The sequence below is a fragment of the Acinonyx jubatus genome, chromosome E3 (genome assembly GCF_027475565.1).
Source record: "Acinonyx jubatus isolate Ajub_Pintada_27869175 chromosome E3, VMU_Ajub_asm_v1.0, whole genome shotgun sequence".
Classification (NCBI taxonomy): domain Eukaryota; kingdom Metazoa; phylum Chordata; class Mammalia; order Carnivora; family Felidae; genus Acinonyx; species Acinonyx jubatus.
The window spans coordinates 8,323,932-8,349,372 of record NC_069398.1 but is presented as its reverse complement, the minus strand read 5'-3'; the positions used below and the strand labels follow the sequence as shown (position 1 = coordinate 8,349,372).

Genomic DNA, 25,441 nt, shown 5'->3' with positions numbered 1-25,441 from the left:
CTCATTGACTTTCCTCCAGAAATATTCAACCAAATCCAGCCTCATTAAAGATTGATCTGGAAGAGGACGCTTGATGTGCCAGAGGGTGTCCTAAAAGCAAAGAGCACAAGAAAAAGGGAAGCAGTTATAAATTTGGGGAGAGAAAGGGGAAGAGAGAGCTGAGTAGCAACAACTAAGTGTAACCACACAATATACTTTACAGAGAACAATGTTTCATGATAAACAATGTTTCATGATAGGAACAAGGAGTCGCCACAAATGTTTTTGCTAAAGGGCCACATGGTTTTTGCTAAAGGACCGTATGGTTTCTGTTGCAGCAACTCAAATCTGCCTGCCACTGTTACGTAAAAGCAGCCATAGAAAATCGACAAGGAAATGAGAGTGGCTGTGTTCCAATAAAACTTTATTTACAAAAACAACCAGCAGACTAGATTTGACAAGCTCTGATATCAACTTATGTAGCGACTTGACTGGAAATAGTTGGAGGTAGGGGGAGGTGGTGTGAGAGAGCTAAATCTTTATCCACCATTATAGAGGGGTCAGTAGGTAAGATCTCATCTTGAAATATCCAGAAATAGCCTATTATACGTGATATGGAAACATAACATTATAACTTATATAAGCCCATGTAATATAGGACATGTTATATAGTATATACAAATGTATGTTACATGTGATTAAATTAAAGCTATTATGTAGAGATCGTGGTAAGTGCCAGAAGAAACAGCCCAAAGAGTTAAAAGCAGTGCTATAGGGTAAGGTAGGAATTGGAAAAAGGGCAGACAGGGAATGGTTTTTATTATAAACCTTTTGGTAGTAGTTGATTTTTAAAATTCATGGGAATTAGCGACTTGATAAATTTATTTATTTTTAATTTTTTTTTAAACATTTACTTATTTTTGAGACAGAGAGAGACAGAGCATGAACAGGGGAGGGTCAGAGACAGAGGGAGACACAGAATCCGAAACAGGCTCCAGGCTCTGAGCGGTCGGCACCGAGCCCGACGCGGGGCTCGAACTCACAGACCGCGAGATCATGGCCTGAGCCTAAGTCGGACGTTTAACCGACTGAGCCACCCAGGCGCCCCAGTGATTTGATAAATTTTCACAAATAGATGGATAAGGATTGATCTTGCTTTTCAGGCAGCGTTGTTCCTAACGGCAGGGTGTTCTTGGGCAATTGAGATAAAGGTGTGCCTTCCTCCAGCTAGCTGCAAGCCTGTGTCAAGGGACATGGCTTAGCAAGGGGAGCCAACACTGGGTTTTAGCTTCCAGGCACCCTGGAGCAGTGCACAACCTATACCACTGTATTAGGCCAGTGATGGTTGGTGAGGCCTTCTGTGTGATGGAACCAGAAGGAAGGTTTTAAACCGTCCACGGCTCGGGACAGGTTCCTGCCTCATGTTCAAAGTCCATCCTCCTGACCACCACCCCATCTTCCTCTCCTTCCAGATGACTTGCTTTTGGAGGGCTTCAACAACTACACATTCCTCTCCAATGGCTTTGTGCCCATCCCAGCTGCCCAGGATGACGAGATGTTCCAGGAAACCCTGGAAGCCATGGCGATCATGGGCTTCAGTGATGAGGAGCAGCTGTGTAAGTCTTCATGCCTTCAGGCTGGGTGCCGGCAAGGAGGCCCGGATTCATGCCCTCTGGGCCACTAACATTAGTTAGAGAGCCTTCCCTGGTAAGGACAGATTTCTGCTTGCTGAATTCTGCTCTGCCCCTCCCCACCCCCGCCCGCCAGACACCCTCAAAAAAAAAAAAAAAGAAGAAGAAGGAAAGTGAACATTACCTTAAGGTAGCTTATTGGTGTTTTAGAAAAGTGGCTTCATATGTTAGGGTTTTTTCAGTTACAAATGACCCAAATTGGCTTAAGCGAAAAGGAAAATGATCTCACAGAGCTGGAAAGTTCAGGGATATGGGTTTCAGGTACAAGGAGTTCGATGGGCTCAAAGAGTGTCTCTGGAACCTGGTCTCTCAGCAGTATTGTCTTTAGGTAGGCTGCAGTTTCTTGGGGACAGAATGGCTGCTGTAGCGCCAGCCCTTACATCCCTTGGGTTTATGTCCAGCAGGAAAGAACAGATTGGAATCCCTGCCTGAGTCCCTGAATGGAGTAGGCTGATATCTCTTAGGTGCATATTCCTGAGTTATTCACAATGATCGGGGTTATGGAAAACTCTGAGAGGCTTATGTTATGGTCTCTACTCCATTTTGGAGCTGGAAACAGAGAGGTTGTTGGTCTCATCAAGAACACATGGGCAGAGGATAGGCGGGGAGTGGGGGGCATATCTGAGGCAGCGGGTTTACTTGTTCTCTTCCTGGAAAGGCAGTTCTGGTGATAGGCCAGTACCGATCAATGTCACCAGCCCGTGACCAAGAAACACATTTCGTTCTGAGATCAAGAAAGCCTAGAGAGATAATCTTGGTTTCCACACTGGGCTTTAAGAAATTCTTTGCCTTCTGGGTTAGACGTGCCCCAGTGTTCAAGGTTAATCTCTTTTGGGAACACCAGGACATGGTTGTGGAAAATGTTTCTTCCTTCCCACGCCCACACCCCTTTGGAGCCCCAGAATAGTGCTAGGGTTGCTGCGATGCAGCATAGAGGGAGGGACAGCTTCCCTGGAGGTAACTGGGGGCCCAGAAAAAAGACTTCGTGGGTCAGTTGACAAATGGGTGGTGGTTATGGATTTTGGCCAGAGCCCCACATCAGAGCCCAATATTAACAGCATCCCTTCCTGAATGGCATGGGCTCTCCCAGAATGATTCATTTTATTTGGGACACGAGTCCTTTTTACTTCTGATCTTGGCTTTGGAAAAAAAAAAAAAAAACTACACACATGAACAGCTAACGATTAAATACTTGCTGTATGCCAGACATTTGCGAAAGCCTCTTTTCAAAAAAAGGTACCAAGGTGTCCAGTTTTAAATAATAAAAAAAAAATGAAACGAACAAACTAAAACTTTGACCAGTGAAGATTTACTCAATTATCATTGGGCCTTAAGAAAGAAATCGATAGGGTCTTCTAAACTGTTTTAGAACAGTATTGACTCATATGGAAATGGTTCTAATACATTTAAAGTGAAGATGTCAGGTGACACAGCAGTAGAAGTGCTTTATATGCATTATTTAGTTTTTTTTTTAATTTTAATGTTTATTTATTTTTGAGAGAGACAGAGACGGAGTGTGAACAGGGGAGGGGCAGAGAGAGGGAGACACAGAATCCGAAACAGGCTCCAGGCTCTGAGCTATCAGCCCAGAGCCCGACACGGGGCTCAAACTCACAACCCATGAGGTCATGACCTGAGCCAAAGTCGGATGCTTAACCGACTGAGCCACCCAGGTGCCCCCATTATTTAGTATTGAAAGAACCCGACGATGTGGCCACTGTGATCCCCAGTGTGCAGATGAGGAAACTGAGGCACAGAGAAGTGGAGGAACTTGCCCAAGGACACACAGCTGGAAGAGCTAGGACTCCCTCTGGGGCCTCAGGGACTCCCAAGCCCCACTGTGTGGTCCTCTGTGCTCTGTTTTTGTCTGTGGGGATGTGGTTTTTGTCCTCTAAACCCTTCCAAAAATCACTGTCAGAACCAAGGTATGGGAATTGAGGCTAGAAGGAGCCCGGTGTATTCTGAAACGTGGACTCGTGGCATTACTAGTTATATGGAATCCCACTGCAGGATGTTTTGCTTTCTCTGATCCTTTCAGCTCTCCTGATGACTTTCAAGGAAGAGAGTAGCAGATCGGCACCCACTAAGTCCTCAGCCCCTCTCTGGTACTGGCTAATGTCCCCTTTCACCCCGGAGAGCAGACTCCAGGCCTGGCATCTTGCTGGAATTTGATAATATTATTCCCTTTCCTGTATTTATTTTTATAGTTGCCATCTATTTATGGCAAGGGAAGTTGATTTTTTTTTAATGTTTTTATTTATTTTCAAGAGCGAGCATGAGCGGGGGAGGGGCAGACACAGGATCGGAAGCAGGCTCCAGGCTCTGAGCTGTCAGCACAGAGTCCGATGCGGGGCTTGAACTTACGCGCCATGAGATTATGACCTGAGCAGAAGTTTGGACGCTTGACCGACTGAGCCACCCAGGTGCCCCAAGGAAAGCTGATTTTGCATTTGTGAAATCATTTCCTAGTAAACTGCAGGAAAGAGAAGTAAATGAATGATTAGAAAAATGCACAGCAGCCCCAGTTAGAACGCCAGAGCTGCTCCCAATGCCCCACCGAGAAGCTGAAGGAGAATGGGGCTGGGCGGGTGGGGGGGAGTCAGTGCAAGCCCTGGAGCTTCGTGGGGCCCCAGGAACCACCCCCTCTGGTTCCTGGAGCTCTTGTGAGGGACAAGTACTTGCCTAGGCCACACAGAGAGTTAGCAGCAGTAGAGGACTGGAACCATCATAACATCCCAGCAACTGATGTTTCTTGGGTACTGACCGCGTTGAGGCGCTTTGCATTTACTCCACATGACGATCCTAGGAGGTGGATGTTTTGATGGGCCTTCAAATGGTGAAACAGGGGCCCAGAGAGGCTGATACCTGACTTGAGGTCACACAGCCAGTAAGACTAGGGCCAGGATACGAACCCCCGGGCAGCTAGCTCCGGCACCCAGACAGACCCTCCCAGGGACTGTCTAGATCCATTTCCCAGATGTCCTCATTTGTAAGTGACTCCACTTCCAGGTCCCAGCCATATTATCGTTGGCTGACAATTATTGTGCACAGTGTAGATTTCTGTAGCCCTATACTGCTTGAACTTTGTCCGAAACAACAATTTCTGTACAATCACTAATTGTATGTCCTTACTATTTCTAGTAAGTTAGAATAAATGCCTAAGGATCCAAACTTTTGGAAAGTTTTGCCCGTCACCTAGAATCATCCGTTCTGGGTACCCTTGGCAGTGCTTAGGCCTCGTGTTAGAAAACCCTCTTTCTTATTCTTCCGTAAATAACGGCGGTAAGTCCGTTCGCTGTGGCTACTCGAACAAATAACCACAGACCTGGTGGCTTCAAACAACAGAAATTGATTTTCTCACGGCTCTGGAGGCCACAAGCCCAAAGTCACAGTGTTGGCACAGCTCGCTCCTTCCGGAGGCCATCAAAGAAAACCCACCCCGTGCCTGCTTCCAACTGGGCATGTCCTCTCCTCTTCTGCTACCAGGACACCTGTCATTGGATTTGGGGCCCACCAGGTTCATCCAAAATGATCTCACCTGAGATCCTTGACTTAGTTACCTCTGCAGGGTTCTTCTTTCTGTGGAAGTTCACGTTCCCAGCTTCCGGCTGGACATATCTTCTGGGGTACAAGCCACTGTAGGTGGCTGTTCAGTAACCACTGGGCCAGGCTCCTTGCTTGCCTCCACCGTCTGGACAGAAACTTCTTGAAGCACATGCTCCAGTTTGCAGACGGGGAAACTGAGGCTCAGCACGATGCAGCTGGGGTTTTCTAACTCCAGAGTGCCTGGTTTCACTCACTGCCCCAGACCGCCAGCCCTCGCCGCCCTTGCGTTTGGTGTAGCCCCTTCCAGCCACTTTGCTGCCCACTGGTACTCTTCGGGATGGTTCAGTTCCTGTGGCCTGAGTATGGTGGCCATTCTTCCATTTCTGTGATCCCATTATTGGTACCAGAAAAAGCAGCGCGATGGGGCCTGAGCCCACAGGGAGGGATCGACCTACACAGGCTTCAAAGTTGTTGTAAGTTGGCTCCCAGCATTTAAACATAAGTAGGTTTCACATTAAGAATCTGGGTTTCCATCCGCTTTGGATACATCGGCCTGGGAGCAGCACTGGACTTGCTGCATGACTGGAGTCCAGCTGTACCCCTTCAGGTGGGGTTGTGGCTCCCATGCGTCCCCACAGTCCCCCTCAGTTTGCTTTATTCATTTAGACCAGTGGTTCTTAATCTGCCGAGGTTGGCCTCCTAGGGGGCGTTTTTTGGTCTCAGAACTCAGAAGAGGGAACGCTACTGACACCTAGTGGTGGGAGACCAGGCGTGCTGCTGAACATCCTACAGACACGCACAGAGCAGCCCCACCAGTGATTTATCTGGCCCCCAGTTTCAGTAGTGCCAAGGTTGAGAACCCTGAGTTAGACAGCTTCCCTGGGCTCTGGAGTCACTTCAGCAATTCTTAGTTTAAACTTCGAGTTCAGAAACTATTAGTATAGCGGGGCGCCCCGGTGGCTCAGTCGGGTAAGCCTCCTACTCTTGATTTTGGCTCAGGTCGTGGTCTTGTATTTTGTGAGATCAAGCCCTGCATGGGGCTTTCTGCTGGCAGTGTGGAGCCTGCGTGGGATTCTCTCTCCCCTCTCTCTGTGCCCCTCCCCCACTCTTTCTCTCTCTCAAATACATAAACATTGAAAAAAACTATTAGCATAGCACCTAATAGTTTACGAAGCCCGTTTAGTATGTTTTTTTTAATGTTTGTATTAATTAGTCATCTCTCTTTCCATCCATCCATCCATCTGCTCATCATTTAGTCCATCCACTTGTCAATCCATTGATCAACCCATCAGTGTATTGATCCATCCATTGATTTATTTATCCATTGTTTACTCCATTTTCCATCCTTCCTTCCATCCTGCACCCCCCCCCATGCATCTTCCCTGTCTCCCCATGTGTATCTGGACCCTTAAGTAGGCTTTGAGAATGCAGAGATGATAGGACAGCCCCCCATTCGCCAGTCACTCATGGTCTTGAGGGGATTTCAGACATGGGCGCCACTTTATTTTTTATTTTTTTTTCTATTTATTTTTTTAATTTATTTTTTATTTTTTTTCAATATATGAAATTTATTGTCAAATTGGTTTCCATACAACACCCAGTGTTCATCCCAAAAGGTGCCCTCCTTAATACCCATCACCCACCCTCCCCTCCCTCCCATCCCCCCATAGGCGCCATTTTAATAGTAACATGGGTTGAGTACAGAGTCAGAAGGGCTCCAAGGGTCTGGGGACACATTATTTTGTCTGGAGACACCTGGCTGTTCAAGTGGGAAAAAATTTCCCCCTTCTCAATCCTCGCATGAGCATCTTGTATACTTAGCCAGACTACATTGAGAAGCACGGGGATTGTTGCTTTGTTTTGTTGGTTTTTAAATAACTTTTAGTACATACAATTTACATTTAGAAAATCATGTATATCATAGGTGCACAGTTTAATTAACCTTTACGGACTGAATACACCTGTGCTGCTAGTAATCATTTTAACTAAGAGAACACCAACAGAGCCCCAAAGCTTCCCCATAGCCCTTCTAGTAGATTCCACCAATGAAGGATAACCATCATCCTGACTTCTAACGCCATAGTTTTTCCTGTTCTTGAACTTTCTGTAAGTGGACTTACATAGTTACTTTATTGTTTGCCTTTGGCATCTTTTGTTCAGCATCTGTGAGATACAGCAGTTTTGTTGTTTATGGTGGTTACTCATTCATTCTTCTTGCTGTATAGTGGGGATTGACAAACATTTTCTGTAAAGGGTCGCATAAGTAAATACTTTAGCATTTGTGGGCCATTTGATCTCTGTTGCAACTGTTCAGCTCTGCCCTTGGAGCAGCCAACAGCTATTGACAATACGTAAATGAATCATTATGGCTGTGTTCCAATAAAACTTTATTGACAACAACAAGCAGTGGGCCAGAGTTGGTCCATCGGCTGTAGTGTGCCAGCCCCTGCTTCACGGTGTTCCTTTGAGCACAAGATTGTCAGCAAGCATCGGAACATATTCTGCTACCCCCAGCCAGGTTTTCTACCCTGTTAGCATGGTATTAGATTAGTTTGCCTCTTTCCTAGACTTAGGAGCTCAGAACTGAGTCTTCTTTTGAGAAAGATGTAGGCTGACTCTAAGGTCCCCAATAACTCGTAGATTCTAAACCTCCACGGCCCCTCGGTGTTGAGGTCTATGCTTTATCTTCTCTTCTGTCCTCATCTAGCCATACTGAAGGTGGTGTCGTCCGTCCTGCAGCTTGGAAATATTGTCTTCAAGAAGGAAAGAAACACAGACCAAGCATCAATGCCGGATAACACAGGTGCTTGCTGCCTTGTCCCAATAACTAACAACGTCTGTGATGGGAAGGAGCGTTTGGTTGTTTTTTGGATACGGTTATTAACAACAGCTAAACTAAGTTATTTTCGCTGACTTCTATCCAAGACTTTTTACTGCTGAAGATCCTACAGTGGGAAGTTCTTGACTCAGAGTGTGGGCGAGGAAAGCTAATAGTTTTAGATCACACAGGATCCTTAGGGACCATCAGTTCTATAACCCCCTGTTTGTTAATTTTGTTAAGCAAATATTTTTGGGCCTGCACCATACGCCAGGCCCTGGGATTCATTGGCAAACTAGACAGGAACAGCCCCATTCCTCACGTGGGGGACACAGACCCCAAGTTTCTCCGCAGAGTTGCCAGATAAAATAGAAGATACCCAGTTAAATTCAAGTTTCAGATGCACAACCAACATTTTTTATTATAAATGTTGGTTGTTTCTCTGAAATAAAGGCTTAACTAGGCATCCTGGTTTGTTTGTTTTTTTCTCAATATGCCAGCCCTACCTGCTAATACCTGCACTGTTTTGTGTTATGGAAAGGTTGCTTGGTTATCTATCCCCTGTGCTTGTTGGTGGCTGAGCCAAATGGATAGCAAGTTCCTGGCTTGTCTACCTGTTGTCTGAACAGGCCCCACACAGACTATATACTGCGTTGTTTTTGAAGCTCCCCGGAGCTTACCCTCCACAGGCCCTGCCAGTGGTTTCTGGTGTCGCACACTCCGAAATATGGCGAGTTAAAGGTCTCCTCCCACCCAGGAGACAACTTCAGGGAAAGACAAACCAAAAAAAAAAAAAAAAAAAACTAAACAAACAAAACCAAAAAAACAAAACAAAAAACAAAAACACACCCCTTGCAAAGACAGGGAAAAAAATCCTAAAACCACACCGCGGATCGTCCACCACGCATAGGCAAGCCATCAGACAAGAGTAGCCTTCGTGTTGAGCAAACAGTAATGGTGGATGATGATTTTCTTTTGAGGACGAGTTTTAAGAGAAGAAATACATGAATATTACAAGAATCCACCATCCAGAAGTGGCATTTGTGAATATGTTCTAATGCTGCCTGGTCGTTAACATGAAACAATGTAACCCACGTTGACGTCCCAGTCACCTCCTTGTCTCCCGGCAACCACAGCTGTATGTTACTATGTCCCCTTCCAGTTGTATTTTAGGCTTTTCACACACATGTATCTAAACCATATATAGTGTTGCTTTGTGAGTGTGATTTTAATGTACATAAGTGATTTCACCTGGGAGTCAGCATTCTGCAACTTGTTTTTCTCTCTGCTCACCCTTGTCTGGATCAGGGTTTTTCAACAGTAGCGCCCCCTGGTGTGACAATCAAAAATATCTCCAGACATTGCCCGATGTCCCCTGGGGGCAAAATTATCCCCAGTTGAGAAAGAGAGTCGTTCCTTTTAACTGCTGTTTGGTATTCGTGGTACATTTGTTTGCTCCCATATTAATGGACATTTAAGTAGTTTCCGGTAGTTTCCACCACACATAATGATGCAATGCATATCTTGGCATAGTGGGACACATTTATTGGTAGTTGACCATGTGCCAGGCACTTTACGTGCCTTCCCTCATTTAATCTCATTGATAACTCAACAAGGTACCAAATGGCTGTGTCTTTATGAACTGAGAAAAGCAAGACTCTAGGAAGTTAAATAGCTTTTCCCAAATCACATGGCCCCATCCTACCCCATCATTGTCACTTAGCAAAACATTGGGGATGAGGTCACCAATGACAGCAGTTTTCAGGACCCTTTCATGCTATGTTCACTACGTCATGCTCCATTTCTCAAAAAGTACCAATTGCATACACAGATCACAAGTATCCCAGGTGATGTGCCTTCATTCCTAAGCCTTCTCTTTGGTGATACACTTAATATGCTTTTCTTTCTCCATCTAGCTGCTCAGAAAGTTTGCCACCTCATGGGAATTAATGTGACAGATTTCACCAGATCTATCCTGACCCCACGTATCAAGGTTGGGCGGGATGTAGTACAGAAAGCTCAAACAAAAGAGCAGGTAATGACGCATTTGCCATTGGTTTTTGTGTGTGACATTTATTCCTGAGCTTGCATATTTTTCTGCAGACTCTTCCATCCATCTGTTCATCCATCTATTCATTCACCCATCCATGCTTCCTTCCTTCCATCTCTCCATCCATCCATCCATCCATCCATCCATCCATCCACCTACCCACCCATCCATCCATCCATTTATTCGTTCAAGTATCCCTCCACCCTCCATCCCTCCATCCCTCCATTTATCCATCCATTTACCCATCCATGCATCCATCTGTTCGTCCATCCATCCATCCATCTATCTTTTTATCCATCTGTCCATCTCTTTATATCTCATCCCTCCAATACTGGAATACTCAAAGTCCCATGTCAGGTTTTGAAGATCCACTACTGAACAAGAGCAGCAGAGTACCTCACTCATGATCTCATCCCGCTCTCTCAGTTGTGCATCCAAAGTCGGAGTTAAAGATACATTTTTAGAAATGACTGTGTACCCTTTCTAGAGGCAGAACTGACTACCTCTAAATTGCCCCTGGGAAGGAACAGGCTCTCCCCTGTTCCGGGTTCCTCTGACAGGAAGTGTTTCATTCTCCACACAGTCATTCCTTAAGTCTGGCCACTCTCTTCCTTACTGCCCCTTTCCTACTAGTTCCAGAGATGGCACAATTTCTTTTTTTGTTGATGTTTATTTTTCAAGAGCTGATTACGGGCGGAAGAGGAATAAAAATCTGAGCTGCCAGCCGGGCTCGTATGAAAAGACAGCCCACTGGAGGTGAACCTGTTCCCTCACTTGTCCCCACAGGCAGACTTTGCCGTAGAGGCTCTAGCCAAGGCCACCTACGAACGCCTTTTCCGCTGGATACTCAGCCGCGTGAACAAAGCCCTAGACAAGACCCACCGGCAAGGGGCTTCGTTCCTGGGGATCCTGGACATTGCTGGATTTGAGATCTTTGAGGTACAGCTTGGTGGGATCATGACAGCGTGGTCTCGGCTCTTTGGGCACAAGCTTCCCCTCGGAGAAGTCATTATTTTGGAGAAAGGCAGGCCGATGACGACTTCGGGTGGGAGGCTGTCTAGACGAGGCTAGATCCTCAAGGGTGTAGGAAGCGTGCTGGTTTCTGGAAGTGGGATGGCTGGGCGCGACAGGTGAGGCTTGATCCCTGCCACCTCTCTTCAGTCCTCCGCCACGGACTCTGGGCAGCCTTCTCTGGGGACAAGCCCTCTCTGGGCCCTGAAGTGGCAGACGGGCGCGTGTGGAAGGGCCACTGGGTGGCAGGCAAGGGGCTCTCGCCGGGCAGAGCTCCCCTGGCCCCCGTGTCCCCTGACCAGGACGCCCCGCCCCCACCGCTCTCACGGGCGCAGGTGAACTCGTTCGAGCAGCTGTGCATCAACTACACCAACGAGAAGCTGCAGCAGCTCTTCAACCACACCATGTTCATCCTGGAGCAGGAGGAGTACCAGCGCGAGGGCATCGAGTGGAACTTCATCGACTTCGGCCTCGACCTGCAGCCCTGCATCGAGCTCATCGAGCGGCCGGTGAGGGCCCGCCTCTCACGCGCCGGCGCACGCGGCCTCGTCCGCCCCGCGTGCGGACCCTGCCTTCGCCCCTCCCCACCGGGTCCCTGCGAGCTCCAGCACGCTTCCCTTAACCCGCAGTGTGCTGGCGAAGGCATTTCCTTTTCTTATTTCTCTCCCCTGCCCTCCCCTTCACTCCCCCTTCCCTCCCCTCCCCTCCCTCCCTCTCTCTCCCTTCCCTCCCTTCCCCTCTTCTTCCCTCCCTTCCCTTTCCCTCCCTGCCTCCCCCTTCCCTCCCCTCCCTCCCTCCCTTCCCCTTCCCCTTCCCCTTGCCTCCCCTCCCTCCTTCCCCTCCCCTCCCCTCCCCTCCCCTCCCTTCCCCTTCACTCCCCCTTCCCTCCCCTCCCCTCCCTCCCTCTCTCTCCCTTCCCTCCCTTCCCCTTCCCTCCCTTCCCCTCTTCTTCCCTCCCTTCCCTTTCCCTCCCTGCCTCCCCCTTCCCTCCCCTCCCTCCCTCCCTTCCCCTTCCCCTTGCCTCCCCTCCCTCCTTCCCCTCCCCTCCCCTCCCCTCCCCTCCCTTCCCCTTCACTCCCCCTTCCCTCCCCTCCCCTCCCTCCCTCTCTCTCCCTTCCCTCCCTTCCCCTTCCCTCCCTTCCCCTCTTCTTCCCTCCCTTCCCTTTCCCTCCCTGCCTCCCCCTTCCCTCCCCTACCTCCCTCCCTTCCCCTTCCCCCCCCTCCCTCCTTCCCCTCCCCTCCCCTCCCCTCCCCTCCCTTCCCTTCCCCTTCCCCTTCCCCTCCCCTCTCCTCCCTTCCTTTCTCCTCCCCTGTCCTCCCCTCCCTTCTGCCTTTTCCCCTCCCCTCTCCCTGTTCCCTTCCTTGTCTTCCCCCTCTCTGACTCATTCATTCCCAAAGGCAGGGGTCTTTGTTTTTCTCACTGATGGATCCCCAACTCCTAGAACCATGGCCACAGTAGGTGCACACTAAGTCACTGTTGAATGACTATTTACTGAGCACCTATTCTGTGCCGGGCCCTCTCTTAGGGGCCGGACATGTAACCATGAACAAGATGGACATAGTCCCTGCCCTTCCTAAAGGAGCAGACCAAGAAACAAGACAGACAAAGAAAGCCACTAAAACTTCTCTGATAAGTCCTCTGCGGAGAATGATTTAAGGAGGCCTGCTTTGGACAGAGCAGTGAAGAAATAGTTCTCAGGGTGCCTGGCTGGCTGGGTCGGTGGAGCATGTGACTCTTGATCTCGGGGGTCATGAGTTCAAGCCCCATGTTGGGTGTAGAGCTTACATTAAAAAGAAAAGAAATACTTCTCTAGCTAAGTGAAGACCATTTCTAGCAAAGTGAATGGCAGGTGTGAATTTGGCTGTGCTCCTGGCCTGTCTGGGCCACAGAGAAGAACCCTGAAGTGAATTTATATGCAAAGCATCAAATTCAAGCCTGAGATCTTTGTGCTGTTCCGCGTGTACTGTCCACGAGGGGGCAGAATTGCACACGTTCTGTTGGCGCCTGCCCTTCTGTCCTCAGTGTGGGTCCATCGGCCACAGGGCCATCTGAGGATAGACTTGTAGGTGTGGGAGGCATAAATCCGACTTTGTAGGCAGATACGGTCACAGAGGTAGGGGCTGCCTACGGTGCGTTTCGGTGGCCAGCTCTTTCTGGCAAGCCCGAGGCTTGAGCACCCTAGCTGTGAGCCCACCCTCCGTGCTTTCCACAGAACAACCCTCCGGGTGTGCTGGCCCTGCTGGACGAGGAGTGCTGGTTCCCCAAAGCCACAGACAAGTCCTTCGTGGAGAAGCTGTGCACGGAGCAGGGCAACCACCCCAAGTTTCAGAAGCCCAAGCAGCTCAAGGACAAAACAGAGTTCTCCATCATCCACTATGCCGGGAAGGTACCAGCCATGGGCCCCAGGGCTCTCCCTGTCCCCGGGGACCAGGCGGGGCGTCAGAGTGGGAGTAGTTAGGGAATGGCAGAGCCCAAAGGCATCTGGTGTAAATCAATCCAAGCGAGTCCTATGTATGATTTGTCTGAGTGTCTGTAAGAGGTATATGTCCTAAGACATAATTGTATATCTATTCTAACCTCTGTAACCTATTCCAACCAAGGTAGCCAGGTAATTCTTTCTTGCGTAGACTCTGAATCCTTCCCGCTACAACTTAAACCCAACAGGAAGGGCCAACTGGGATGGGATGGCCAATAAACACACCTTCACACCCTTCCAACAAAAGGCTCCCTTATCACAGCCTTGAGTTTCCTATCACATGCCTGTGCTGTCCAGGGAAATAGATGATGGTTGTTTTCCTCCCCCTCCTCCCCCTGCTCCTCCTCTTCCTCCTCTTCTTCCTCCTCCTCCCCCTCCTCCCCCTCCTCCCCCTCCTCCTCCTCTTCCTCCTCTTCTTCCTCCTCCTTCCCCTCCTCCTCCTCTTCCTCCTCTTCCTCCTTTTTCTTCTTCCCCTCCTCCTCCTTCTCCTTCTTCTTCTCGTTTTTCTCCTCCTCCTCCTCCTCCTCCTCCTCCTCCTCCTTCTCCTTCTCCTCCTTCTCCTTCTTCCTCCACTTCCCCTCTGCCTCTTTCTCCTCCTCTCCCTCCCTCCCTACTTCTCTCTTCCTCCTCCTTCTTCATAATGATGATCATCCTTTGATAGCTGTAAATATATAGGACCTTCGCCCATGGCTCCTGAGGGTCCTGGATAGTGTAGAAAAGACACAGCTTAGTCTGGCTTGCAGAATCTGAGTATTTTATTCTCTCTCCCCTACCCGCCCCCCAACTGCCGCATACAAACAGGCAATGCCCTATACCAGGGGTTGGCAAACCACGGCCCATGTGCCAAATCTGGCCCACAGCCCGTTTTTGTAAATAAAGTCTTACTGGCACACAGCCACGTCCATTAATTTACATAATGTCTTTGATGGCTTGTGACAGTATGTGACAAAGAAGTTGTGGCCTACAAAACTGAAAACATTTACTATCTGGGCCTTGTACCAAAAACGCTTGCCAACTCCTACCTTATATTCAAGGGAGTGTACGTTCCCTTAAGCACCTAGAGTAACACTTTTCTTTTCCCTACTTTCCAAGTGATAGTTTTTAGTTCCCTCTCCCATCAGGCCTGGCTGTCATCATCATAACCCACATCCCGTAATCACCCACCAGAGTTATTTTCCAAGTTCTTTCCATTTCATAGTCACAATAATAGCATCAAGAGTTTGGCCACTGTCAGTGTTCAAGTTAGGAATTTAAGAAGCTCTACGTATCCTTCTTCTTTATATCCGTATATCAGAATCTCCAAGTTACCCAAACTACATTCATCACAGATGGGAAATGAGATCCTCAAACGTGATTTAATTGTTGCCCGGTCTTCTCCACATGAGAGAAGATCTTTGGGTGTGAGGGAGAGTGTTTGCCATCCCCCAAAGCCCTACACCTTTAGGAGGTCACAGCCGTCCTTCCGGGCTCTGGAGAAAGGAGGGTGCCAGAAACTTGCTAAGAGAAGGCAAGGATAGCTCGGCAATGGCTACTGTTGGCTGATGCCCCACCATGCTCAGGGCCCTTTAACATACTGATCTATCAGTCTCTCCATTGGTGTTTGCGGATTCCCATCATGGCGGCTCTAATGCCATTTCCGCTCTGACCTGGGAGGATCTGGGAGGGAAACAGGAGGCCGTGGGCCCTGCCCTTAGTTTGTAACTGAAGCAGAAACACCTGACCAGTGGTGGGATCCTTGGCAGGTGGACTACAATGCCAGTGCCTGGCTGACCAAGAACATGGACCCGCTGAATGACAATGTGACTTCCCTCCTCAATGCCTCCTCGGACAAGTTTGTGGCTGACCTGTGGAAGGACGGTGAGGCCCTGCCTACTGGCGCTGGAGGACTGGATGCCAAGTCCTCTACCTCCTTGCAGTTACCCCTGGCCTGTTCCCACGCCTCCTCCCAGGATGGGTGGGCCTGTGTGGGGTGGGGAGAGGGCAGTGTGGGCGGGTGTCGGGGATGACTTGTTGACACATTGAGCCACTTCCTGAGTGGTGACCCCTGACCCCTCAATCCCACACCTGGACCCCAGGGGGAAGGTCTTAAATCAAGGCACAGGCTGTAATAGAGGAAACGGTAGTGCAGGGGTCATGGCGAGTTCCCATCTGGAGCCACAAAGACAGTCTTGTCTCGGCCCTGCACTAGCTGTGTGATCTTGGACAAGTCTCTTGACATCACTAAGCTTTAGCGTCCTCTTTAGTAAAACCGGGAAGATGACAATAGTTCCCAGCTCTCCTAGGATTATTGTGAGGGTAGAATTAGACCAGAGGCTCAAGCTTGAGCATGTATTAGGACCTCCAGGGTGACGTGTCAAAACTCAGACTGCTGGGCCATACCCCGGGAGGTTCTGACTCAGCAAGTCTAGGTGGGGCCTGGGAATTTGCATTTCTAACACATTCCTAGGTTCTACTGCTGATGCTCTGGGCACCACACTTTGGTTGCCTCTGAGAACCAGTGAAGAGATAATCCATGTGAAGGGCTGAGCACCTGCCACACCCATAGGAAAGGCTTAGTACATGCCAGCTGCTGTGATGACTGTTAGGGGCAGTGGGCTTTTCTGCTTTTGTTCCTGGACCTTGGTGCCCACAGCAAATTCTGACCTTGGCACAGAGCCTGTGGGTGTTGGGCTTATAGGACCGGCCACCCTTGATTTTGGTGTGGTAGAGAATTCTGCACTTGGGGGTCTGCTGTGCCAAATGTCTCCTGAATGCTCACCATGTACCAGGCCCTGGGATGGGGTAATGGCATCTCCCCCTGGGATTCCTGACCAACCCAGCAAGGTCCTTCTCTCAAGGAGCCCAAAGTCTTGCAGGAGACAAGACTTGATTACATGGAGCCTGAGTACAAGGAACAGAAATGGGGCATCTTAATGCCAGTGGAGTTGAACTGAACCACCATCAACCAACTGAATATAACTGTCTTCTATAGACGGCTTCATCCAACAATGGACGAATACACATTCTTCTCAAGCTTACATGGAATGGTCACCAAGATAGACCACATTCGGGGCCATAAAACACACCTTAATGAATCTGAAAGAATAGAAAGCATAAGGTGTCTGCTCTTAGACCACCATAGACTCAAACCAGAAATCAGTAAGAGAAAGGTAGCTGGAAAATCCCTGTATCCATGGAGATTAGACAAGACACTTCTAAGTAACAGGTGACTCAGAGAAGAAATTTCTTGTTGTGTGTTATTTATCAAGAGAGATTTAAAAATGCTTTGAACTAAATAAAAATGAAAGCACAACTTAGCAAAATTCATGCGGTGCAGCAAGAGCAGCGCTTTAAGGGAAATTCATAGCAATGCCAGTGGTTTGAGCTTGGCATGCGTGGGACCCACTGGGCTGGTGAAGTCTCTCCTTCTGAAAGAAAAAGAACCTTCTGGTGGTTGCAATAACACCACCACATATTCTTTGTTGAGCATTTGTAAATGTGCCAGATTCCTACCTTGGAATACTTACTACATCTTCTGCCCAGAATATTATTTTTATGGATATTTACCGGATCACTCACTCACTTCTCTCAGGCCTTTGCTCAAATAACTTATCAGAGAGATCACGCCAATCACTCTCTTTCCCCCTTTATGCTGCTTTATCTTTCTAAGCATGCCTCACCACTTAGAATATTGCTTGTATACATAACATTTATCCTTCTCTTTCCATTAGAATATGTGTAGAGTATGGGCTGGGGTGTGTGTGTGTAGAGACACAGGGTCTTTGTTCACGGCTATATCCACGGGGCCTGGCACATAATAGGCTCTCAAAAAACATTTGTTGGTAGATGAAGGACTGAAGGCAGGCAGGAGGGGTAAATGCTCTCCATGCCTTATTCACTTACTCCTGCCCTGTAAAGTAGATGCTGTTACGACCCCCATTTTGTAGAAGGAGAAACTGAGGCACAACATGGCACCAGGCCAAGGCCATGGCATGAGCAGGATTTATTCCCGGGTCTCTGTGACAACATCAGAGAGAATTTGGGCTTTCAGGGGCTTTCAGGATTTCCCAACTAGACAATACACAGAAAGCAATCCTCTGCACACCTCCCTTTACCTATTGCCAGAGGAAAGGTGTTGGCTAGCAAAGGAAAGAAGGGGGTGGTGCTCCCCAGGAGGGAGCAGAGGACTTGGGGTCTCCACACTCTGGTCTTCTGGCCTGTTGTGGGGGGTTGAGGGCTCCTTGGTGGGCCAGAGGCTGACACCAACATTAATGTGCCCCACAGTGGACCGCATTGTGGGCCTGGACCAGATGGCCAAGATGACCGAGAGCTCACTGCCCAGCGCCTCCAAGACCAAGAAGGGCATGTTCCGCACGGTGGGGCAGCTGTACAAAGAGCAGCTGGGGAAGCTGATGACCACGTTGCGCAACACCACACCCAACTTTGTGCGCTGCATCATCCCCAACCACGAGAAGAGGGTGAGGCCCCCTGCCCAGCTCCTTGGGTGGTCAGAAGGTCCTCCCTGGGGCTAGCGTCCGGCAGCTTTGGGAAAGGGAGAAGCAGACCCGGGTAAAGGGGCAGGAAAAAAGCTTCCCTCCATACCCCAAGGGCTCCGTCTGACATGGGAGGCAGGTTGTCTGAATTTGGTACCCATTCCGCATCCTGGAGACAAAGGAAAGCAAGGGAACAGAAGGGGCTTTCAGCCCTGGAGTTGCTGGCCAGGGCATCAGGTCCCTCACGCGTTCGTTATTCCAGTCAATATTTACTGAGCTGCACCTGTGTCAGATGCTGGGGATACGGTGCTGGATGAACTGCAGTCCCTGCCTGCAGGTTCGCATCGTGATCTAGCGCAGGGGTGCTCGGCTGGGGCAGTCGTGTCCCCCAGGGGACGTTTGGCCATGTCTGAAGACACTGTTGGTTGTCATAACTGGGAGGGAGCTGCTGTTTGCATCCAGTGCATAGAAGCCAGGGAGGGATGCTGTTAAACACCCTGTGGTGCACCGGGCAGCCCTCACGGATGGAAAAGCAGAGACCAGTCCAGCCCCGGGTGCCAGTGGTGCTGATGTTATGGGAGATCCAGTGGGAGAGAGAGACAAATGAGCTGCTATCACAGTGTAACATGGTAAATTATGAGAACAACGTGTAGCTGGGCTTCCACTCCAGCCTCAGGGCTCGGAGAAACCTGCCTCCGGAAGGAGGAGGGATCCCCTTGGTGAGGTGGGGCAGGCATCCTAGGTAGAGGGACCAGCAGAAGCAAAGATGTGAGTTGAGAAACGAAGGGTCTAGGTAGGGAAACACTAGGTAGGTCGTTGTTTCATGCTGACATGTGATGGTGTGAGGCCGGGATTGGGGAGAGACAGGGCTGAATCACTTGCAACCCTTGTGGGTTGACCCGAGCTTGGCCTTCCTTCCAGAGGATGCCACTGGGGGCTTTTGAAAGCAGGGGTATGTCATGATCCGACTGACGTTAGAGAAGGGGTATGAGAGGTTGCAGGGGGGAGGCAAGACAACAGTGGGAAGCAGGCGGGGTGCTCTGGGGTGAGCGGATGGCAGTGGAGAGAAGCGGGTCCGTTGGGAGTTCTTTGGGAGGTCGCTGCTGTAGAACTGAGGAAGGAGAGGTGAAGAGGAGGAAGCCGCAGTGTCCAGCCACATGATGCTGGTGTCACCAAGAACCAGAGAGACCTCTTGTGGGCCTGATGAGGTGGGACCCCAGGCCTGAGATTCGGGGCTCGCTGCTCCCGGAGTCCCGGCCCCAGGGGTCCACTGGCCTCTCTGCCCTCGCAGTCGGGCAAGCTGGACGCCTTTCTGGTGCTGGAGCAGCTGCGGTGCAACGGGGTGTTGGAAGGCATCCGCATCTGCCGTCAGGGCTTCCCCAACAGGATCGTCTTCCAGGAGTTTCGCCAGCGGTGAGCCCGCCGGGCAGGCACGGGGTGGGGTGGGGGTGCAGGGGCCGTGTGAGCCAGGCCAGGGGGAGGGGAGGCGTTGGGTCAGTGACACCCGCCCTGTGTCTCCAGCTACGAGATCCTGGCTGCCAACGCCATTCCCAAAGGCTTCATGGACGGGAAGCAGGCCTGCATTCTCATGGTGAGCCCTGCCCCCAGCCCCTCCCCAGAAGTCCGACGGCAAACCTCCCGGCCCCTGGTGGCGTCGCCAGGAGCTCGTGGGGGGCGGGACCCTCCTTAACATGCCTCACGTAGGCCCCGTGTCCCAGCCGAGAATGGGAACACCTGTCCCCCTTTCCTCCTCCAGATCAAAGCCCTGGAACTCGACCCCAACTTGTACAGAATCGGGCAGAGCAAAATCTTCTTCCGAACGGGGGTCCTGGCCCATCTGGAAGAGGAACGAGACTTGAAGATCACCGACGTCATCATGGCTTTCCAGGCCATGTGTCGTGGCTACCTGGCCAGAAAGTAAGGACCCCCATGCTGTATCGCCTCCTGGCAAACAGCCCAGACGCACACACTCCCAGAGGCTCTCGGGCCTCGTGTCCTGCTTCCCTGCTTCTACGAGACGGTGTAGTTCCAGAGGCATCCGTGACTGACTGGCTGCTTTTGGTGGCAGAGACAGAAATGGTGCCGCTTTAGAGACACGCACTAGTCACAACGGCAGGCGGGGAAGGGGGTAAGATTGTGGCCTTGGAGTTCTAGACGTGGCTCCCCACTTACTTGCTGGTGAACCTTGGACAAGTTACTCTCTTCCTCTCTCTCTGAGGCTCAGGTCTCTCCACTGGAGAATGAGGATACTCCCACCTGCCCCATGGGGTTGTCAGTGAGGAGTCCATGAAGTGTGGCATGGAGAGGGCTGAGAGCAGGGCCTGGGTATCGTGTGAGGAGTGTGAGAATGTGGTAAAGAATGTGAGGAAAGAGTGTCGGGCTGCATCCGTAGCCCCATGTCCGAAAGGGGTTCATAAGGCAGAGTCTTGGACGATTGTGAAGCCTGGGGTCTGCGTGAGGGCTGAGGTTCCTCAAGGAAACTCACATCCCAAAGAGGACGACAACAGGGCTGGCAGACTGGCTCTCTATCCAGGGCGTGTGTTACCACGAGGTACAGACCACGCTCTTATCGGCAGAGCCCTGATAGTGTTGGGCTGCTTCATTGCCACGTGGATCCAAGACAGGCAAGGCCAGAAGTGGGGAGCTTGCAGCCCAGGGACAGACCTCCGTTGTTGCATTTCATAACGAAATTCTCTGATGCTGCTCCTCCCAGCCTCACTGAGTAGAGAGTTCACCCGTGTTTCAAGATGGCGGCCGAGCAGGGGAAAGAGGAAGGAGCTCTCTGTGCTGTGGTTTCGCAGACCCAGCAGCCCTTAAACAGGAAGAGCGCTGGTTCGGTGTCAGAGTTGAGATTTCTAAAATGCACCCAAAGGAGAGAAGAGGTTTGTCAGACACTCAGCTTTGGGGAAGACACGGGACGGTTGGAGATGTGTAGGAATGTCCTTCCTTGGTGTAGTTTGGACCACCGTCCCGAGTCCAGGCTATTTTGTGAGCTGGGGTTTTCCTGGCCCATGAAGGAGCAAGGCTCTGGCCTCCAGATTAGTTAAATGGTCTGTGCCCAGACAACGTGCGTGTGCTGATGCTCAGAGCTTCCTGAAGAATCTGAGTGGGAGAGGGGTGCCTGGGCGTCTCAGTCGGTTGAGCATCCGACTTGGGCTCAGGTCATGACCTCACTGTTCGTGGGTTCGAGCCCCACATCAGGCTCTCTGCTGTTAATGCAGAGCCTACTTTGATCCTCTCTGCCCCTCTCTCTCTGCCCCTGGCCCACTCAGACTCTCTCAAAAATGAACAAACATACACATATATAAAGAATATAAAGAATATAAAGAACCTGAGCTGGAGAGAATGGGGGGATGTCCCCACACGAGTCACAAAACCACATGCCCAGCAGATGCGTCTTGCTTTCAGGATGCTGTGGGACAGGACCCCGTGGACAACACGGGGAGGCGGGTGCCGGGCCCCCCAGGGCTCCTCACGACGTCCCCTTCCGTCTCCCCAGGGCCTTCGCCAAGCGGCAGCAACAGCTGACAGCCATGAAGGTGATTCAGAGGAACTGCGCGGCCTACCTCAAGCTGAGGAATTGGCAGTGGTGGAGGCTCTTCACCAAAGTGAGTGCTCCGCTCCCCGCCCCGCTCTGGGGACGCTCCGCTCGGGCTGTCCCCTCCAGATGCTCCCGAAGCGGGGCTGTTGACCTTGAATGACCTTGGCTGTGATCCAGAGCATTTCCATCACCGCAGGGACCCCCTCGCGTGGCTCATTTATGGCCACACCCACTTCCCCGCCATTGTCCCGTCACCGCTCCTCCGTTTTCCGTTACCGTGATGTGGCCATTTCTAGAACGTTACATAAATGGAGTCCTCCGATATGTCATCGTGGGGACTGGCTTTTTCACAAAGCACCCTTCCCCTGGAGATCCTTCCCTGGAGATCCTTGTTGGGGTATCCACTGTGTGCTCCTCTGGGGACAAAACTTGTTCTTGCCGGGTCACTAGCTGTCATGAACGGTTGTGCCAAGTGGTGACAGACAGTGTGTGACAGACACAGCCTCCTCTTACGTGCCCTTGAGTGAGAAAATTGGCACAAAGCTTTTTCGTCGAGCAATATTGATCGGGCTCCCATTGTGTTCCAGGCATGTGCGAGGTGTTGGGGGTACCGTGGGGGGAAGAGACATCATGGGCTCTGGTCTCATGAATGTTCTAGTTGAGTGGGCGAGCAGACAGGGAGCAGATAAACACGGAAATAAATACCTAAAGGTGAAATGGGATAAGTGGAGGGAAGGAGCCAGAGTCTACACAACAGGGGATTCCCTGGGGCCAGGTGAGGGCTTGAACACAAGGAGTCAGGAGTCAGCCTAGGGAAGAACAGGAAGGGGAAGCTTCTTCTTGGAAAGGTTCATCTTCATTGACCTGACTTGTGAAACACTGTCCTAAGGAAGCCATCTGAAATAAAGAAAACCAGAAATTCAGGGTATTTGTTATGGCCTTGTTAAAATAGCAAAATGTCAGGGCACCCGGGTGGCGCTGTTGGTTAAGCATCCTATTCTTGCTTTCAGCCCATGTCATAATCTCACAGTTTTGTGGGTTCGAGTCCCACATCAGGCTCTGTGCTGAGAGTGCAGGGCCTGCTTGGGATTCTCCCTCTCTCTCTGCCCCTCCCCCACTCATGCTGTCTCTGTCTCTCTCAAAATAAATAAATAAATTTTAAAAAGAAACTTTAAAATAGCAAAATGCCAGTGTCCAACCCCAGCAGACTCATTAATTTAATAGAATATTTTTAACTCTTAAAAATGATGGCTGTCTAAAAACCCTCGACAAAGTAGGGTTGGAGGGAACATACCTCAACATAATAAAGGCCTTATATGAAAAACCCGCCGTGAACATCATACTTGATGGAGAAAACCTGAGAGCTTTCCCCTAAGGTCAGGAACGATACAGGGATGTCCTGTCTCACCACTTTTTTTTTTTTAATGTTTATTTTTAAGAGAGAGAGAGAGAGAGAGAGACAGAGCTCCCGTGGGGGAGGGGCAGAGAGAGAGGGAGACACAGAATCCCAAGCCGGCTCCACACTGTCAGTGAAGAGCCCAACGTGGGGCTCGAAACCACAAACCATGAGATCATGACCTGAGCCCATATCAAGAGTTGCACACTTAACTGACTAAGCTACCTAGGCGCCCCTCACCACTTCTGTTCGACAAAAATGACAGCTATCAGAAAAGAAAGTTGTCAAGATGATAGAACGGCATGGGGTAATAATAATAATAATAATAATAATAACCACCTTACAGTTTAAAGTAATGGAAGCAGCATATAAAATTGGGCAGCATGATCTCGGGTGTATTTGGTAAAAGGCTGACGGGAAGTGCCGATAACGCCCGTAACGACCTTGATGGGGAGGTAGGATGTGGGAGATTTTTTTTCTTTTTTCTCGTTTTCCCCTCGGAAGGAAACATGTTGGTTTGTCCGCAGTAACGCTCTCTGGGCAGGGACTGCATGGGAGAAGGGGAGACTTTTTCCTTGACGCTCGGCGCCTTTCTCGGTTGCCCTAGTTGACCGTTTCCCAGCCTCGGCGCCGTGGGTGTCCGGGGATGGACCGTCTTGTGTTCTGGCGGTCGTCCCCGTGCGTTCTAGAACATGCGGCGGCGTCCCCGACCTCTGCGCGCTAGGTGTTGCCGGGGTCCCCGGGAGTTCCCGGGGGTCCCCCCGGGGGGGGGGGGGTGCGGGCCAGGGTACGCCCGCCCCTGGTGGCGGAGCGTGATATCGGTCGCGACGGGAGCCCGTCCCTCGTGTGCTGAGCTCAGCTCACACGTGCCCGCGTGCGCGCAGGTGAAGCCGCTGCTGCAGGTGACGCGGCAGGAGGAGGAGATGCAGGCCAAGGAGGACGAGCTGCAGAAGACCAAGGAGCTGCAGAAGAAGGCGGAGAGCGAGCTCAAGGAGCTGGAGCAGAGGCACACGCAGGTAGCGGGCGGGGCGCGGCTGGGGCTGCGGGCGGCCGGCCAGGCGCGCCCCCACGGGGCTCAGCCGCCGCCTGCCTTCTCCCCGCGGGCAGCTGGCCGAGGAGAAGAGCCTGCTCCAGGAGCAGCTGCAGGCCGAGACGGAGCTGTACGCCGAGGCCGAGGAGATGCGGGTGCGCCTGGCGGCTAAGAAGCAGGAGCTGGAGGAGATCCTGCACGAGATGGAGGCCCGCCTGGAGGAGGAGGAAGACCGGGGCCAACAGCTGCAGGCCGAGAAGAAGAAGATGGCCCAGCAGATGCTGGTAAGGCCCCGCGGGGGCCGCCCGCGGCAGGGGTGTCCGAATCGCTTGGCCCTCATCGCAGGGTCCTGCGGGTCCCCGTTGGCCGGGTGTGGGGACCGGGGGTTGGAGAGGAATGGCCGTCTGCCCCAGGCCACACGGCCAGGGTGGGGACTTGAAGGCAGGCCCCCCCACTCTCTTCCGCCCGGCACTCCGCCCATGAAAACCTTTTCAGGCACAACCCCACGTGAGGGGCAGGCGCATCAGTTAGCCATCGCTGCGGGAGGAAGCCCCCCAGAACTTAGCAGCCGTTGTGTCACAGGGTCGGGGGTCTACGAGCGGCCCGGCCGGCAGGTTCTGGCTCAGGGTCTGTCACGAGGCTGCACTTGGGACGGGAGCCCAGGGCTGGAGAACCCCCCCACCCCCACCCCCGTCCCTCCGTCCACGAGGCTCACTCCGTGGCTGTCAGCAGGAGGCTTCCGTCCCTCACCTGGGGGCTGCTCCCTGGGGCTGCCGGAGGGTCCTCACTGCAGAGCGGCTGGCTCCCCTGCAAGGAGGGGTGCATCCGGAGAGGGAAGAGGAGAGGAGAGCACGGTGCCTCGTAGAGCCTAATGTCGGGCGTTACACTCCGTGGCTTCTTCCCGATTTTATCTGTTGGAACCACATTGCTAAGTCCGGCCCACGCTGAAGGGGAGAGGACCAAAGAATTTGTGGACATAGTTTGAAACGGCCACCGTATCTACTGTTCCCGTTTGACGAACGGGAAAAACTGAGGCCCCGTGAAGCCAAGTGGTTTCCCAAAACTTGTATTTCCAGTAAAAGGAGACCGCAGAGCACAGGGGCGAGGAGGCCCAGCCTCTGGGTGGGTCAGTCCCCAGAGCTCTGAGGAAGGGACTCTAGGGTGAGCGAGGCTGTGATTTTTTTTTTCCCCTTCCCCCACCAAGGACCTGGAGGAGCAGCTGGAGGAGGAGGAAGCTGCGAGGCAGAAGTTACAGCTCGAGAAGGTCACGGCCGAGGCCAAGATCAAGAAACTGGAGGACGATATTCTGGTCATGGATGATCAGAACAACAAGCTGTCCAAAGTGAGTGGGGCCAGCGTCTGCGTTAACACGGCAGGCTCCGCGGGGGCCGAGGGCTCCGGATACTTGCCCCTTCGGGCCAAATACAAGA

General features: G+C 51.3%; 1 protein-coding gene across 4 annotated transcripts in view; it reads left to right on the top strand.

Annotated features, from left to right (window-relative positions):
• The window catches only part of MYH11 (myosin heavy chain 11), a 122,181-nt gene that overhangs the window by 72,159 nt on the left and 24,581 nt on the right, over positions 1-25,441 (top strand). For all 4 annotated transcript variants that reach the window (XM_027043175.2, XM_053213668.1, XM_027043178.2 and 1 more), the window contains 15 exons: positions 1,452-1,595; positions 7,924-8,019; positions 9,951-10,069; positions 10,871-11,023; positions 11,431-11,604; positions 13,309-13,482; positions 15,315-15,429; positions 17,836-18,029; positions 19,336-19,457; positions 19,566-19,635; positions 19,801-19,961; positions 21,544-21,652; positions 23,866-23,997; positions 24,089-24,295; positions 25,216-25,353. In XM_027043175.2, the coding sequence (XP_026898976.2) occupies positions 1,452-1,595; positions 7,924-8,019; positions 9,951-10,069; positions 10,871-11,023; positions 11,431-11,604; positions 13,309-13,482; positions 15,315-15,429; positions 17,836-18,029; positions 19,336-19,457; positions 19,566-19,635; positions 19,801-19,961; positions 21,544-21,652; positions 23,866-23,997; positions 24,089-24,295; positions 25,216-25,353 (2,108 nt within the window). The remainder of the gene's footprint in view (positions 1-1,451; positions 1,596-7,923; positions 8,020-9,950; positions 10,070-10,870; positions 11,024-11,430; positions 11,605-13,308; positions 13,483-15,314; positions 15,430-17,835; positions 18,030-19,335; positions 19,458-19,565; positions 19,636-19,800; positions 19,962-21,543; positions 21,653-23,865; positions 23,998-24,088; positions 24,296-25,215; positions 25,354-25,441) is intronic.